The 18110-nt window shown below is 35.3% G+C and overlaps 1 protein-coding gene across 1 annotated transcript in view; it reads right to left on the bottom strand.

The window, feature by feature from the left end:
* The window catches only part of LOC149794560 (sodium/potassium-transporting ATPase subunit alpha-like), a 51305-nt gene extending 36766 nt beyond the window's left edge, over positions 1-14539 (bottom strand). The window contains exons 1-5 of the mRNA XM_089968834.1: positions 14208-14539; positions 3964-4146; positions 3027-3230; positions 1395-1508; positions 878-1012 (exon numbers count right to left, since the gene is read on the bottom strand). Of these exons, the coding sequence (XP_089824960.1) occupies positions 878-1012; positions 1395-1508; positions 3027-3230; positions 3964-4146; positions 14208-14240 (669 nt within the window). The 5' untranslated portion in view covers positions 14241-14539. The remainder of the gene's footprint in view (positions 1-877; positions 1013-1394; positions 1509-3026; positions 3231-3963; positions 4147-14207) is intronic.
* Between the last annotated feature and the right edge of the window lie 3571 nt (positions 14540-18110).

Genomic DNA, 18110 nt, shown 5'->3' with positions numbered 1-18110 from the left:
TGCAACTGGTACTGTACCATGTGATTCATTATACAGCTGTCTCACAATAAGGTGCGATACTCCAAGACTCCTATAGGCAAAAGTATCACAAGTGCAATTTCATGATACTTCATTACAATATTATCTTACAAGGTGATACACTCAACACTCCAATGGACAGCATCCCAGTGAGTGCAGTATCATTTACTTCACTACCATGCTATCCCGCCACATGGTGAAACACTCCAGGACTCTTGAGGACAGAACTACAAAAAGGGAGTACTGTATCGTGTGCTTCATTAGATGGCTGTCTCACTACATGGTATATTCCATCACTTCCATGGACAGCATTATAAAAGCTTATTTTAAGACTACAAGATATATATTTGTGTATTTGATGACCTCCATTTATATTATAATAATTAATTAGTAAATAATGAACTTTCCTTCAAGGACTTCTCACTGTATGGTGGTGTGTGTGTGTGATTTGGATTTTTAACGTAGCTTTAAAAAATTTTCAGTCATCACTATGATGTCTGCAATGTGCCAGTTTATAGTGATGTATAGCACTGGGTCATCATGCTGCAGACATGTAGCGTGATGTCCCACCCAGTCACATTATCATGACACCAGGCCAACCAGTACTAACACTAACCTCATAATGCTGAGCGCCAAGCAAGGAAGCTCTTAGTACCATTTTTGTAAGTCTTTGGTATGACTCAGCAGGAATTGAACCCACGACCTCTGGCATCCGAGGTGGACACTAACCACTAGGCCACTGGAGCAGTACTATATGGTGGTATACCCCTGGAGTATCATTAAAATTATGTAATGTATCAATCTATATTAAATTTGTTTTTAAAGTAGCATGTTGATTTAAGACGTGAAACAAGATTACCTTAAATCCATGAGCAGTTATAACCCTGATATCGGCAGGCACTCTATCTCCAAATTTGACTTCAACTATGTCACCTACTACTAATTCCTCAGCTCTTATATTCAGCTTTTCACCATTTCGTACAGCAAGTGCATACTGAAATAGATATAACATTTGAAAGTTTCACATGATGAATAAAAGTATCGTGGAACATGTATCACAAATAAACAGTATTATAAATGACATATCTTTATGCTTACTAATGTGAGACATGTACTAGAACATCACGGTACAAAGTTCACGAATTTAGTAACAACATTCCAAAGATTCAGTTCAATGCAACAATATGTGTAGTAGGTATGGAACTTTCCAGCAAAATAGGACTTACTTTGTGCACGTCACAACCTATATGCATATGCACGCCTAATCTGAACAAAAACTTTGAAAGACATGTTAAAGAAATGTTAATCCCTACTTTTAAATGGGCATGACAGGGACAACCTGTATAATATTTATGAAAAAAGTTTGATGTACTCACCTGAGGAATCAAATTTTTGAACGAGTCCATAATCCTTGAGCTTTTGGCATCTTGATAATAGGAGAAACAACCAGTAACAACCACTACTGCTGTTAATACAATACCTAGATACAACTGAAATGAAGAAAGAATAAAAACACCCATATCAATATTCTAGATTTGGATGAAATTCTCAACATTTAAAGTCATTCATAAGGAAGCTTTCCAATGTATAATTCTTCCCAGTACATGTATATCAATAAAACAAATTTGCCAAGAATAATGAATGACATGCTACAATTACTACCCTTATGTGAAGACCACCAGTATACATTCAATGGCTAGGTTTAATACCTCCCATTTACATATCAATACATTTTTGTCTGTATATTATGGATCATGTTTATTTTACCAAATAAATTAAAACTGAAAGCAAAATAAATGCAAATGACATGCAATTAGGCAAATGAAATGCTGAATGATTTCAAATGAATGATAAATGCATCTGGATGAAAATGGGCAGTTCTAAGACTGACTGAAGATAACTAAAAGAATTTCAGGCTATCACTGAATCAATTCTTTGTGTATACATTCAACTTCGTTTGTTAAATATGGTGTGTGTAATCATTAATCCCATTACAGTAATACCTCGAACATTCGCGAGGTTTGGTTCCAGAACCAGTCGCGGATCAGGAGGAATCACAAATGTTTGGTACGAGTCACTAAAAATGCTAATAAATGCTTATTTCTAGGGTTTAAACCCTAAATATGACCCAAATCATGCTCCCAAAGCACTTTAATTTCATTTAAAAGTTAGCTTAATACATTACCCTTAAAAAGATAAATAAATGGTTGACGTAAAAATAGAGTACAGTATCGCCTAATGGGTATTTGCCACTCTAGCGCATTTACAGTACGGTACATGTATACATGTACTAATATTACCCCATACTATTTCATTGGCTGCCGTTTTCTTTTGCACTCACAGTAAGGCAAAACCAAGTAACGAATGGGACTGTAAATGTAATGACTGACGTTTTCTTTGTCATTGTCAGGAAGGTAAACTAGGTAAACTTCATATGTCACAGAAGTCATATAATGAAGGTACAATTCAATACAATAAAGAAAACATGTACGTAGAGGGTGCCAATGAAAATTTCGCGAATCCGTGAATCCAGAAACGTGAATGCACGAGGTATTACTGTACTCTATCAACAGCTTATAAGAACACCAAACTGAATTTACACACAACCCCCTCCTTTCTCTCTTAATCACATGCTTGACTCCTTTCCTTGAAGAGCTGAAGTTCCTAATAAATTAACAGAATTCGTCCACAACATCAATATCTTAACCCCAGTCCATCTTGTTTTCAATAATCCGTAGACACTGAAGTTCAGTCATAGGATACAGTTCTGTATGCGTGTCTGACATTGGATACAAAAAAGTTCTTAAGTTTGGACCATTTCTACAAATTGCTATACATACTGGTAAATTGTTAAGAATTTATTTCTATCTGAGAATTCATCAATAGTAGTTCTTACCTTCTAGTTCGATAGATTTATACTATTTGTCAAGATTTCTCCCCAAATCAAGTTCATAGCAAAGGCATTCAATAGCCTGCTGTAATGTAGAGAGACTTGTATATCAACTTACATTGTCTCCTGGTGGATTCTCCATAGCTCCTGCTTGAATTGAATAAGCAATATAACACAGGATGGCCCCTATCCACAAGAGTAACGAAAAACCTCCAAACATCTGTTTACAAAATTTAACCCATTCGGGTGTTGTTTTTGGAGGTGTCAGTTCATTTGGACCATCTCTGTGCAAAATGTCTCTGGCCATCTCTGGACTAAGACCCTGAAAAAAAATACACAAGATAAGTCAAATCTATTCTGGTTAAACCAGGCAATTTAATTATTTCTAAATTTATCATGTTCAGGTTATTATTTTTTGTCTACTTGCAGGCAATTTAAGTTTTCATTTACAATAATATGATCTTTGCAAGCATTTCACCAGAAATTCAAACCTTATTAATGTTCAAGGAAATTCACTCAAAAAGATGCTTATGTTCATGCTGCCTTGGAAGTAAATGAATTAAATTTAACAAAATCATAAGTAATTACTGTTTAGTATACAGTTGTACTTAATTTTAAAGTTCTATGCCATTTCAAGGAGTTGGCAGTTGTCCTAAAACTTTGAAACATTTACTGGCCACCAACAGTACAGGACTTTCCACATGCACAGACCCTAACTTGACCTTTTCCTTGTTACACATAGTAATTACGACTAAGATCTGATTTTCAATGGGGTAAAATCGCTATTCTTAACATCCTTGATACAGGAATTAATCTGTCCCATCATTCTTCCACTGCAACCATACTGTATCTTCCTTCACTAAGCTAATTTCAGGCATCTGCCCCTTCTATTTTTAAAAATTCTTGATTTAGTGGTGCTTGTTTTTACTTTGGTTTTCGTGGTTTTTCAGAAAGTTCCATTGTGCACACTAAGAAAAATCTATTTGTAGTCTATTGTTATTTTATTTTGTACTTCGTATTTTAAAGAATAAAATCTCCAAATTTCATGTTCTCACCATATTTGGATCTGTTCCAAGTCTTGCATACAATTCATTGGCAGGAATTTTGTGTTCATCCATCTCCAACTCTTGTTTAAGTTCATCCATCCGCTCCTTCTTTGCCGCCTTCTTTGACTTCTTCTTACCCCCCTCATCTCCTGGAGCGACAGCATATCGATAACTGTCCTGCCGGTTATCCTTCTGATAAATAAAAATAATTCAAATAACAGTAACTATAATATAAACAAAGAGATGTTCGTCATACACCTCCAACAGGCAAGCAGTTCTTATGAAAGCAGGCTGGTTTCTGTTGACAGTTTAAAATGGGCTTTATAAGACTAAAAGTCAAATTTTGCAGACCAATTTATAAACTGGCCATATATAATTTTCTATCTGCAAGCAAATGCAACAGCAGTAACATCACCCATAACCCTTCTGAAGCCACTTCTCGTGTAAGCCAGCGAATTCTTACAGAAAAATGTGTACGATCTTTCAAAACCCCACAAAACAAATCTTGAAATTTACATGATCTTTAATTCTGAACTTGCTGGAATGCATCAGCAAGGAAAACTTGCAAGATGGCAGAGTTTACTAAATACATTTGCTTGAAGGAAAAAGAAAAGGAGACCTATAAGAGGATATTTAACAGCAAGCCATTACATAGATGCATCTTTTAAAATGCAAAAATGCAGCATCATATACAAATAAATTTTGTACAAGAAACAAGATTCAGGTTCAAACGTTGAGGATATGAGCTACTTCAGTTAACTTTACAACCAGTATTTATTGCGTGTGTGTGTGTGTGTTAAAATAACCAGTCTTGTATATAAATGATCTCAAATGCTTATGTAATGTAATATATACTATCATGATTGAATATTAATGACAGATGCATAGGTTGACAACTGGGTTGTATATACTTTGTCGGGTGAACAGTAAGTACTTCAATAGTCTGACAACTATATCTACATATGTGTAGGCAGCACATTATTGATCAATCCTGGCAGCTATGTGATTCTAGACAATTATTGATTTAAGAAGAAATAAGAATGAGCTCTGTACCGGTTTTTCCACATCCAGACAGCCCACATGATGGAACTATAATCAAGCATTCTCAAAGTGATAAGGTCATGATCCATCTGTATTTCCATACCACTATAGTTTGAATCTACTCATTAAAATGTGCATTTAAGTGATGTATAATTAGTGTTAAATCCAATTCTTGTTAACTTTTGCATTTCCTGGAGATGCCACATTGCTATGTGAAAATCATCCATAAATTTAACAAAAGAAACAAAAATTCTAACTAGTCCTAATAAGTGGAGAGGTAGAAAATTGTAAATGTTACCTGCCATTTCACTGATGGCCAGATATATGTCAATTTATATGGTCACTGATTTATTAAACACTTACAGGCAGCAAACAAAAACAACCCATTTGCACCTTTAAACAATGCTCCCTTAGACGCAATTTTAATTGAAGTTGGTAGCAGAAGTAATGAAATGGGCAATTGCAAAGACTTCGAATATTGTGATTTGATGTGATCAAACAAACATTATCTCCAGCCATAATAGTTCATGTAATGTGACAATCATGTTTTGGCTCACCCAAATTTTCTTGTGAAATAACAGACTAGATTTTTCCTTTGGTTAATCTGGCTTATTCTTCAAACTTTGCAGCGACAGATTAAAAAGGAACAAAAATAACTTTTTCCCTTCTTTTGGTAATTTTACATCTGATTGGCATAGTTTATTACCAGTCTTACAGCCCTGTTTTGGACCCGTTTGGTTTATTAAAATAATCGATGAATCCTTTATGAAGAAGGGGATATGCACATTATTCCATAACCTATCAAAAGAAATTTTTTGATCAGGATATAGCGAGTGAAACTGTACATTACAAGATCTCTACATTTATAAGAATATATTCCAAGTTTGATCAGACTAATCAGCCAATTAGATGCAAGGATCTCGCATATTATCGAATCCACTGAAGATCTTGAGAAAATATCTGGATGTCAGTTTGATCAAAATCAGGTAAGAATTACAGTCCTCGCCCCACCACCGAGTGGTAACAAACTGTCAAGATCACCTCTTTAGTAGGTGTGCTGAACCTGGAGATCTTAATGATATAAGCTGTATTCTAAGTTTGATCAAAAGAATGCCTCGCAGGACTCCCAAGATTTTGGCAGGGTTGCATCTAGGATTTGATAAGTGTGGGCACTTGTCCCTACTGAATCCGAGAAAAAGGGGGCCAACTTAATGATAAGGGGGAGACCTACCATGATGATGTTAAAAAAACAACACAAAACACTGTCAAACAGAGTAATAGCACGCATAAAAGTATCAATTGCATACATGTTATGAATATTACAGTATAACGTTAAATACATGTACTCTGTATATTACAGTATAACACTAAATGCATATTGTTTCTGTAACCAAAAATCTTTAATAAGAACAGCATTTTATCTACACAATGACCATTACATCAAACCATACACTGCATATCATGTCACTCCTCTATCCATTCTTATTTCTAAAAAAAAACCTCACATTTACTGTGTCACTTGATAAATATCATGCATGTAGATTTTCACTTCATTTCAAATCTGGAATCACCCATTTGTGTCAGGGGCTGATGTACTGAAATTAGCAATTCCAAGTATGAAGGAATTTTCTTTGACAGTTTTTACACCAATTACAAACGCATTTATTTCATTTGTTTCCAGTCCGGTCAAATTTTTTGTCCAGTGTGAATTTAAATTACAAAAATTGATGTTGGAAGGACACTCCAGTTTCAGCACCGCCATCTTAGCATCATCTGAGACGAGGATTTCTTTGTTCACTGCTGCTATGCCTACTGACAAAAATCTGCACTCTATTATTACAAGTATTACTGAAAAAATAATGAAAAAGCCTGCTTGAACTGGTTTTGCTATTTATCATTGTCCTGCCAAGCTAACCTCAGCATCAAATGTCTATAAACCATTTCTGTCATGTTGTGAAGTACGTCTTGCTCGAAATGATAGAAAAGGATGTTCCTATTGCAAACATGTGCTCTACTGACTTTTTTTAGTAACCAATCAGAATTGATCACATGACACAGTAGGTAAGTGACATATTTCACAACTACACAAGGACAACATATCCGCTGAAAGTGACAAATGGGATATTTACATTAAAAGACAACATATCAAAATAGCACATTCTTCACAAAAAATGTGCACAATTCTTTTTTCCCTATTTTGCCCCCAGAATTTTATGGGAAATGTTACTTTTTTCGCGGGGGGGGGGGGGGGAATTATGACAACCCGGTTTTCGGATATAAACATAATCAAAACTGGCTTGAACCAGATCAAAAATAAGGATATAAAACAGGGTAACTAGCAACTCAATATCTCCTGACAAATGGACAATACTGGGCCTTAAACATAAGAACTCACATGGTCTTTGGGCATTTAATGCTATCTTACACTAAGTAGAACATTCCTTAAATGAACAATCTATATTACACAAAATTTACAACTTAACAAAATTCCCTCTTTCTAATGGCTTGAAACAAGACACTGCTACATGTATTCAAGGTCAACACTTACTGGGAAAATGATAGAGCAATCAGTCACCTGTGAAGTACAAATGGAATCTCCAATTAGGAACAAAGTACAAGCATGAACAACAACTGGTTTGAATAGAATATCGAAAACATTTCAGCTTTTACATAAACTTTATCTGAGAGCTATGTTTCAGAGAGACATATGGAGTTCAACAACCTGAAACATAATTTCAGTTTGGGGCAACCAGGTTCCTCAAAGCCATCATCCCACTGGGCAACCAGATTCTGGTTGCATCTTTTTAAGTTTACTTTTACACAAATAACATTTGGATATCTGTTTGATCCTTCACTAAAACTTGTGAATAGTTACAAAAAGTCATGCCCATGCCTGACAAATGCACAGGAAATCCACACCAAGTGTCATCCTTGAGAAACTCTTGTACATCGGAAATTTTCATTTTACTTCATATGGGGGGGAGGGGATCCTGTTACTTCGATTGAAGTACTCCATGCTTTCTACTTCATTCGGACAGCCTTCCATACAGACAAATGCTTAGATGTGTAAATAATACAAGTTTTTCTCCAGACCCGTTTCATCGCTAAAATCGCCAATGCATCCTACATTTTGCAACGGTTCATACATTTATGCACCATCTGGACCAGTCTTGATTTAATTTTTGAAAGTCTTTAAAACGAAAACCATTTGTCTAGTTTCCAGAACAGGCATTTTGGGAGTAGAAAAAAGAATTGTTTTAGATACTGCATTTCTCAACACAAGGATAATGTTTACAATCCTAACCAACACTGCAAGGCTAAATCTTTCTGCTCTAATACCACCTGTTTAGATCCACCATGAATACCGTGACAATGCCATAAAACTTGGAACAAATGTACTAACTCATCAAGAAAAACTGCATCCATGATGTGCTGTTCAAAACGGATCCAATTACACATCCATGCAGCTGCCCCATGACCTTATGTTGTGTACATTCTTTGCCAAGAATTCCAATCATACTTGTGTACCTGCAACGGCTCATGCTCTGCTCATGCATACAAATTAAGAAAACAATCCTAGAAGCCAAGTACGAATACTCAGCACTGAAAACCCAAAATCTGTTTCCATGCTTCTCAAAACCTCACTAATGTTTAAAACTTTTTCACAAAACCCAAGTATCGTGTTTCAATATTTTGTGCCTGATACCATGTCATCAGATTCACTTCTTCACTGATGACCTATCTGGTGCTCAAAACCTCATTCACAAAAGCAAGCCATTTCAGTTTTATAATGTAAGCAGAAATTTAGCTTAGACTGAATTGCATCAAGGACTCTTGTGCTATGATACAGCATTTCTTACAAGTTCATACGCACCAACTGTATTTTCCAAGGCCTCAAAAAGTAGCTTTTCTGTTTAAAAATTGTTCAATTGCTTTGTAAAACAAAAAATCCCTTTTCAGATGTCTGGACCATGAAGGAAGACACTGGTGAATGGTATAAGTAGCTTAGTGTTATTTCTGGTCGAACCATCCTACCATATACTCCATCCCAATCACTTCCATTATGGAACCAATTACCAGCCTTACTAAAAGTTATAAACACTAACACTAACATGACTAAAGTTTACTAATCTGAAATAACCAAGTAATAATGGTAGTGAGCTGAATGGTTAATGTCAATACTAAAATAGAGTTTCCTATTCAAACAGCGATAACCCGTATTTAACTTGTATTTGAATATTCGTTGTGATGTCATCAAATATTTAGCATCATCGCCAACCATGACTGAATCACAACATGCAATGCTAGAATTTAAAAAATTCTGTAAATTACTATGACCAATCTGTCTTGTGTAAATACCATTCTTGTCTTCCTAGTTTGTGAAGTACTAAGCTACTGAGCAATGTAACGCTTTTATGATAAAAACCATGTCAATGAGACGTAACAAACATGCAAATAAATTTGTAAATTTGAAATACTGACATTCATTCTCAATTGACCATTATTTGTACCTGCATGATTAGCTGCAACTAAGAAAATGGAAAATGCATGGCAAAAATATTTGAGGGTAAACTAATCTATTATCCTGCATCAGTGAACATTATATCTTACCTGTCTAACCATGACCCCATTATCACAAAATATCTGAATTTTAGTAGGCACTAGTCAATTCAGCTAGAAATGTTACACCTCCGTGGAATAGCATGACAATAACCTTCATGGTCAACTGATTTGAAAACTACAAAAATACCGATTACAATATGTACTCCTGGATGAGAAACCACAAAATCTGCTCCTGCTCCAGTGGTTTTCTGCATCTCAACTTCCCATAAAATTCAGAATATTTAACCATAATACATTTGTAACACTAAAATACTATAGCAATTAAAAACTGGTCAAAATATGTTTTAAATTACCAGTCGTCGTAGCCAAATATTGATATATATATATATATATATATATATATATATATATATATATATATATTTATATATGCAGCATTTATGTCTCAAAATAATTTTTTTTATCCCTTAAGAATTACACGATTTTGAACAGCAAACTTTTAAACAATAAAATTCTCTGTGTGGCAAACACAAGTGCTAATAAAATCTAATAGTCTGATTCCTGTGACCCACCGATTCTATTCTTAAAACAAACTGCTTCTTGTATAGTGTTAAAGTTTCAAAACAAGTCTGAATGTTTTGTTATCAGCAATGAATAATGTGCCGAAATCGGACGGTGATAGTTGCTAACTTAGGAGAAGGGTTAATGGGGGGATCAATCAGCTATGCCTGTGAATGTGCACGAGTTTGCACAACTGACATCAAAACTAGGCACAGCTACTGATGGCTTGATGAATTTTGCTACAACACTAGAACTAACCTGGCTAAGGCCTGGGGGCATCTCTAAAGTAAGGTCAGTCAATGTATCTTGGAGAAACAAAAAAAATTACAGGGCGAAGTAGATTTTGCTTTCCTAATAGACTAAAGCGAAATTTATAGTCTTTTAGGTGACTTAGTTGTCCACTTCGCCTGTTAGCATGACCCTATGTTACTCAAAACATTACAATGTAGCTTCTATTTATCTCTTTAAAAGTCGTCACCAAAATAACTAACATTTTCTACTTAAAATAACGTATAACATAAAACCAATGTTAGATGCTAATATGAATACTGGGAAATATAGGGCATAATTCAAACAAGAGAACACACATGCATTCTTGCTTAATGTCCACTTCTCCCTGTGGTGCCTTCAATAACACACGTACCTTCATCAAAGCAAAAGGTAGGATAAGATGGGCATTTGGAATAAAGAGTGGTCACGATACAAAAATAATGGCTTAGTTTAGCGCAAAAAAAAATACAAAACCAAACAACTTTTACCCTTCTGCTTACATGCAAGTCAAATAGTCAATGAAAAATGATGTTTTAACACAACTAGGCAGTATGTTATTGAAAGATCACCTGGGATCTGGTGCTTTCAGATCTATTCAGAAATAGCTTTCAAATGTGTTTCCTACTCTTTTCTGGCAAAAATGACAAAAATCTCCAGGGGTTAGTGTGTTAACATGTGGAGTGTAATACACAATTGTCATTTGTCAATGTACAAGTGTATTTCAATCCAGTTGTCTTCATTTAACCAAAATAAATTTTCTGTGTAAATCCCAGTCACTGACTACAGGCCATCTCTGAAATTTCACTTGTATGCAAAATCTATCTTTAGTCCCCCTGCCACCATCTAATCACTAACTTTTGTCAACAATATTACTTTGGTCCCAAAAATGTTGAGATAAATGGATAGTACTCAGAGCTGAGCAAATTTTTTTTTAACCACTAGTCCAGGACAAGCGACTTCAGAAAATTCACTAGTCCCACCTTTCTCTTCACTAGTCCCACCTACTCTTCAGTAGTCCCACCTTACTTTTCACTGGTCCCAAAAAGGTAATCACTTGCTGAGATTTGAGGAGATGCATGTACTACTTAATCCATAGACAAAAACAAACAAAATAATATACAAAATAAATATTTCATAAAAGAAGTTAATTTTTGAAAAACATTGGTTGTTATACATTTGGCTTCTTCAGGTTCATGTATATATGTTTTAGCTGATGGATTTGAAAATATGTCCATGTCTGCCACCTGCACCAGCACTAAGCCAGCAGCTGATAGCTGTGTCTGGGTTAAAGTCCACAAGCTCTGGTCCATTTGCAGATATGTTCATTAGCGTTTGTAAACTTTTTGGTTTAAGGAATTCCTTAACGAACTCTTGATTAAGTTCACTGAACTAAATCCTCGTTCACACTCCGAAATAGCTACCGCACACTCAGTATCCGTCTTACATTTTATCCCTCCATTTTCAAACAAATTTACCTTCTCCGAATCGCCGTTAGTACCTTCCTTGCAAAAATAATTTAGCAAACTCATTTTATCCACAGAGTTAACTATCAGCTTGCTTGACAACTACTTCTAAAGTGATCATAACATCAATTTTCTCTTTTAAATATGTATCGAAACAGCTCATTTATTAGCGTAATTGTTTCGCTTCAAACACAATATCGCACGTGGAAGTTAATAATCTGTATAATCAGTAATTAATTAAAGAATCATTACTGTCATTTAATCAGTTCATAAAGGAAACCAACACTGATGTCGGTAAAGTACCTTTCATTAATTTAATTACACAGACTCGCTGGATTAAAATCATAGAGAGCCACTCGTTATGATCTAGATTGAGTAAACTCATTGCAACAAAACCGCTTACAACACTGCTAACTGATCATAATGGCTTTCTTCTGTTTGACATGTTTTGATTTGCCAATAATTTGGTCGCTTAGCCCAATATGCAGCCAAGCGGTAACATGATGTAAATGTATACACGAAGAGGGGTAGAATCAAGTATTCAGTATACCCGGAGGGCATGATTGGCCAAATAAAGGTAGATATAGTGATTAAAGCACGAAAATAAGGACTAGCCCAACTTTTAAAAAGCACTTGTCCCGGACTAGCGACTTGGAAAATTTTACTTGTCCAACTTCAAAAATGACTAGCCCTGGACGTCGGGATATGGGATTTGCTCAGCCCTGGTACTGTATTATGAAAACTGTGACTCTTTAAAAATTGGCATCAAATTGATGAGATTGGTTATTTTTGGGGCAACAACTTTTTTAAATGACAGCCCCCATGATTTGATATCAATGAACTTGAGCCTTTTTTCCAACCAGTTACTGTTCAGCAAAATTTACTCGCCCCTTTATACCATGCTTGATTTTGATAATGAAGAAAAGATGCTTTGCAGTTACTGCAAACAGCATCTTAAACTGGCATGGGTTTGAAATGCAATCATTTGTCAATGGAAGCAACAAATTTATAATTCAATCAAGTCGCCAATAGTTTGACTTAAAGGATGTGCAACACAGTAAATGCATAAAGGATGTGCAACACAGTAAATGCACAAAACTATCAACTTGTACAGAAAATTCCACAAGTTCAAGTTTACGGGTCCATTAGGAAAGACCATTTTAAAACTATGAGAATGAATACAAAAACAATAAATTTAATACCCCCACTGATGCAGATGTGATGGTTTAAAACAAAAACACCAGAGTGCAGCAATCCAAAACAGTTTCTGAAATAAAATCTCCATATGCAGTTTGCAAAGAAAGCAACAAACAAAAACAAAAATGTGCAAGTTTGATAGAAAATGTACAATAATAATCCTTCAATTCAAATCCTCCTGGCTACTGATCAACAATTGTACCAGTCTCAGAAGTTTCATATCTATTAAAACTTTCATGTCATCTACAAGTAAAGGGTCACCAAAACCTATCGTCAGGTGAAATTCCAACATACTGGACTTTGACAAGTTCCTGAGGCAATGAGAAGAGTGATGGTTATGCACTTAATTTGTGGCCACCAACAACCTGGTCATTGTTTTCTAACAGGCTTTGATGTCTGTTAGTTCTCCCTCGCACCAACTACCATTTCTGTAATGTAACCTTTCAAGTCTTGCTATGCATTAAAATACCAAAAAGTAACATGTCCCTTGGTCGAAAAAAGCCCCTTTATTCAAAACGGGTTCTCATTGTACTGAAAAAGCATACCCATTACAATGTATCCTTTATGCCAAACATGTTAAAAATGTATTTAGACGAGAGATTTGTAGCAATAATGGTTGAGAAAATAATTATTCAAGATTCTTCCGTGGAAATCGACTGCTGCGTTCAAGACGACAGATACGATTTTAAAAACTGTCTTATGCAAAATTATTCGTACATGAACATTATATTAATAATATCTTTTGCAGGTCTCCTTTGTTGCATTCGACCTTTCAATGTCGACCGAGTTGTGAATATTCATGAGATGGCTTATCCCAAAATTCTGTTCTAAAAGGCCAACTGCAAATGATGAATTCTCATAATTACATTTTTTATTATAAAAAATCACTTCGGTCTAAGTTCTGAATGCATATAGTATCTACTTGACAACAGTTCTTTTAAATTTTGATAAATGACGAATGTACGCTTGCACTGAACAACACAGCGGCCATTTTGATTTGAATATTATATTTCCGTGCCAATACAGAAGAATATATATCGTAAATTCAAATACAAAGACTCAATATGTAGGTGCATGTTGCACCACTTGTAATATATTTCATGAATAATAACTTCAACATCCTTTAAAGTATTTAAAATTATTAGTATTTTCTCTCACCTGTTGTTGCGACTTCACCTTGGTTGACGCCATCGTTACACTCCAGTAATTACTGGAAAGGTTTTGATGTTTATCAAACCAAGGGCTGGCCTGTTAAATGACGTCACTGGACTATTTTTGAACTATCCTAAATATGAAGGCAAATTCCAAATACGGTTCAATATCCAAACTTGTGCAATCCCAAATCAATAATCAAGGTTTCTCCCGTCGTGGATATTTCCAATCGACTGCAATGATCCTTGTGTAAAGACTAACATGCGGATAAGTACCGATCTGTTCGTTGCCAGTCTACACAATACACCGGCCTTGTGTTAAAAGGAAATGTTTTCTCTCGAGGCAAGGTTAAATTACTTTTGGGAGGAAGTGACGTTGTTGTAATCATTTCGCAATATACCTGTGTATAGGTATACCTAAAGCAGCAGATGAACGTTGTTTATTTCGTAATAACAAACGACAACTCAGCTCTCTGTAGCATTTCGCAATAAAGTGCTTTAGGTGAGAGGCGCCGCGGGGAAAAGGCTTTCATAGTTGAGTGTAATGCTTCAAAAGGTACTCGTCTAGAACACATTTGAATCATGTTTCCTTTACTTTTAGATAAGCTGTGTTGTAGATTTCAGAAGTGTTCAGGTTTTATTAACACTGAGAAGTTTTTACAGAGGTATGAAACCTTACCGTCAAATAAAATTAGGTTACACAACATGGCATTGTTTCTTTATGAAAGCACTATTTATTGGAAATTTCTTGTGACATGGTTGGTATTATTTTGCATATGTGTGGAGATAATGAAACAACTTTTTTTTTAAAAAAATCGGATTTGGTATTGAACTACTGAGGAGAAATCATATTTTCGTTCATAAGGGACAGGTCATTTAATCATCAGGCGGGGAAAGGTGACTAGTTGTTTCTTTTCGAGCTGGGATTTTTTCTTTTTCTTATGCACCTCCTTATAATTTTTTTGAGGGGGGGAACCAATATAGTGGATATAATTTGTTCTTTCTCAGTCAATCAGAGCTTCTCTTTTCTGAGGGCTGGTATATTTTCTTTTCGAAGCATTCCTCTGAAGTGGCCAGTCCCAGAGTGTACGCGTAATAGTTCCATTGAGCAATTGTATGCTTTCGCGTTTAAATTATTCCTACTAAACCCCAGTAAATAATCTGCACAAAATTGTTCATAAACTAACCATTTCGTATAAGTTTAAATTGATTGTCTTGTTTTAACCGAAAAAAGTGTGAAATCCCTGAACTTTGACCCGTTCATGTGCACGTGCGCGCGGGATGTTTTTTTTTTTTTTTTAAATTTGTACTCATTGTGCTTACTGCTATGTTATTACGCAGATGTAATTTTGTGCTGTGACGAAGACTAGTATTATTTTCAAATGTAAATTGCGGGTGCATTGTTGTTATAATTTTGTTTCTCAGCTAGAAATAATGTGATTAATAATAAGGGGTGATAGTGGGACGTACAGGAATTAACGCCGTAGGTTTACATGGGTGGGACTCTTGTGTTATCTCAAAACTGTGTGAAGTAAAATGTTTATTCATTATATATGAACAAAAATTGACGTGCTTATTTGCCGCGTACTGTTGCCTGTGAGTGGCTTAACTTTAGGCTTAGTTATTTCTATAACCGAGTTTGGTTTACTGATTACTGCACGCGCTAAGTACATGTAGTGAGAAACCTGGTTTCCTGAGTTCTCTGGTCGTTGCTTTTCACCACAACCAGGGTACTTGCATAGTAAATTTTCGTTGTCTTATCACAATACAAGTTTTATAGAGGCTGTCCACTTATAGGATGGCCTCCTGAATAAACAAAAAAGATAGTGCGGCAAAACTGTCTTACAGCTTGCTCTGCCCAACCAAACCAGGTACCGATTTCGTGTTAAAAAAGACATACCAATAATTTTTCGGACGCTTTTATCAAGAAACAAAAACAGAACAAAAACATATGAGGCAAATATCTCGCAGCGTGCCATATCCAACCAAATCAGGTATTGTGTTTGACAAATACACGTAAATAACATTTATAGGAGCAATCTGTAACTGTAGAGGCATATCAGTTATAGAATTGCATTCGTGCATGCTACGTCATAGAACTGTTTTATATATTGGGTTTCTTTATAATTATTAAAATATTTAGTGAATTAGGCCAAAGTCACATAACGCCAAGCTACGAGATTAATAGAATCTCTGTTGGGGTTTCAAACGAGACAATGAACTCCCAGTCAATGGGTTATATTATTTGTCTCCCCACGAGTCTATGTCGAGTGGGGAGGCAAATAATGTAACCCCGCGACTGGGATTTAGTTGTCTTGGTTCAAACACAGATATATATTATTTTTCTCACCCAACTGTTTCCAACTAAATTAAAATAATCTTGCATCGATTTATTTTTTCTCACCCAGTTGTTTCCAACTAAATTAAAATAACCCTGTTCCCATGCAGTTTAGTTAGCAGATTCAAAACTCAGTAGTCATCCGACATTAATGTTGCTTCTCACTCCATATATGGGTCATCAGGTTTTGTACTCTTTTATGAAAATCTGAATAGTTAGCTAGCTAGAATCCATCTATATATGCCGATCTTAGAAAAGGGAAAAAAAAATAAAGAAAAAAGTTCTAATTCTTATGTGTTGGAAGTATTGCGCAATGAACGCCTCGAGCCACGTGCTTTTGTTTTTCCAAATACGTGTACTGTGCATGAAGACGAATGTGTTAATGAGGGTGTGGGGGTGACCTGTCCCCCCTAAGTACACAAGTTATAAGCATGAGAAAATAGCAAGATAAAATCAGTTGATATTATTACTGTATTATGACATTGAATCGATAGGTGTCATATGAAATTGACAATGAATAAATAATATCTTTTATACGGTTAAGTTTTAACTTTCATCAGTTTTAATTTGGAAAACGTTCTGTGATAGGCAACGGTACGATAATATGCAGTACAATATGCCTATTGGGTGCAGTTCTAACGAAGCGTATAATGACCTGAGGAAATTTTTAATTCATTACTTTCTTGGAGATTTTTATTTTCTGTCCTGGAAATATGGCAATTGTTTCTATCACTAGTGCAGTGATAAGCTACATCGAAATCTGTGTGTGTGATAGCATGCGGATTGATGAATGAACCACTCTTGTTGGTAAGTGCAGTTTTCACATGCATTATATTTGATTCAACTGGGGTGGATTATGGGTGTTCGACAAGGTTAGAAGAAACCAGTTTGATATAAAACATTTCTGGGTTTTGCCGGCTTTGCACTTAAGAGAGTTTGATTTTGTGTGCCCAGTGATGTGCATTGCCTGTGTCTGGAGCTTTATCAAACAGCTCGATATGCATGTGAGTGTCTCAAAATGTTTTGTATGGTGTTATCAAAGTTGTGGAGACCTTAACATGCTTTATGAGTGAATTTATGTTTGCTATATATCTGTTGTTGTTGTTTTTGTTGGATTTTATAAACAACTACGTCAGACATAACAGAAGACACCAATGGTTTCTTTTTAAAAATACTTCCTAGCACGTGGACACCGAGGCTGAGATGACGGGTCTGAGATAACCAGATCGAGATAAAAAGTTAAGTTTGTAAAACGGGTAGATTTCTCTGCCGCATGGGTGAGAAAGACTATAGTCCATTTTAAGTTAACAATTTTTTATTATTATTATTGAACAGAAAAAATCAAAATCAATTATACGTTGCATACCTGAAAGATGAGTAATATTCAGATTCTTATAACGGGGATTTTTTGTGTATGAGCGTGGTTATCATAATAATCTGCTACAGTATTTTTATTGAAATGATTTAATTTGCAACGAAGCCATTTTACGTGTCTGCATCGTAATATATTTTATTGTATTGGTACTTAACAGTATACTACACAGATCGGTCATTGTATTTTAGCGGTGGTGG

This window comes from Sinohyriopsis cumingii, chromosome 8 (genome assembly GCF_028554795.1).
Source record: "Sinohyriopsis cumingii isolate HCF-2022 chromosome 8, ASM2855479v2, whole genome shotgun sequence".
Classification (NCBI taxonomy): domain Eukaryota; kingdom Metazoa; phylum Mollusca; class Bivalvia; order Unionida; family Unionidae; genus Sinohyriopsis; species Sinohyriopsis cumingii.
Note: the sequence above shows the minus strand (reverse complement) of the source record. Positions and strands in the feature narration are given on the sequence as shown.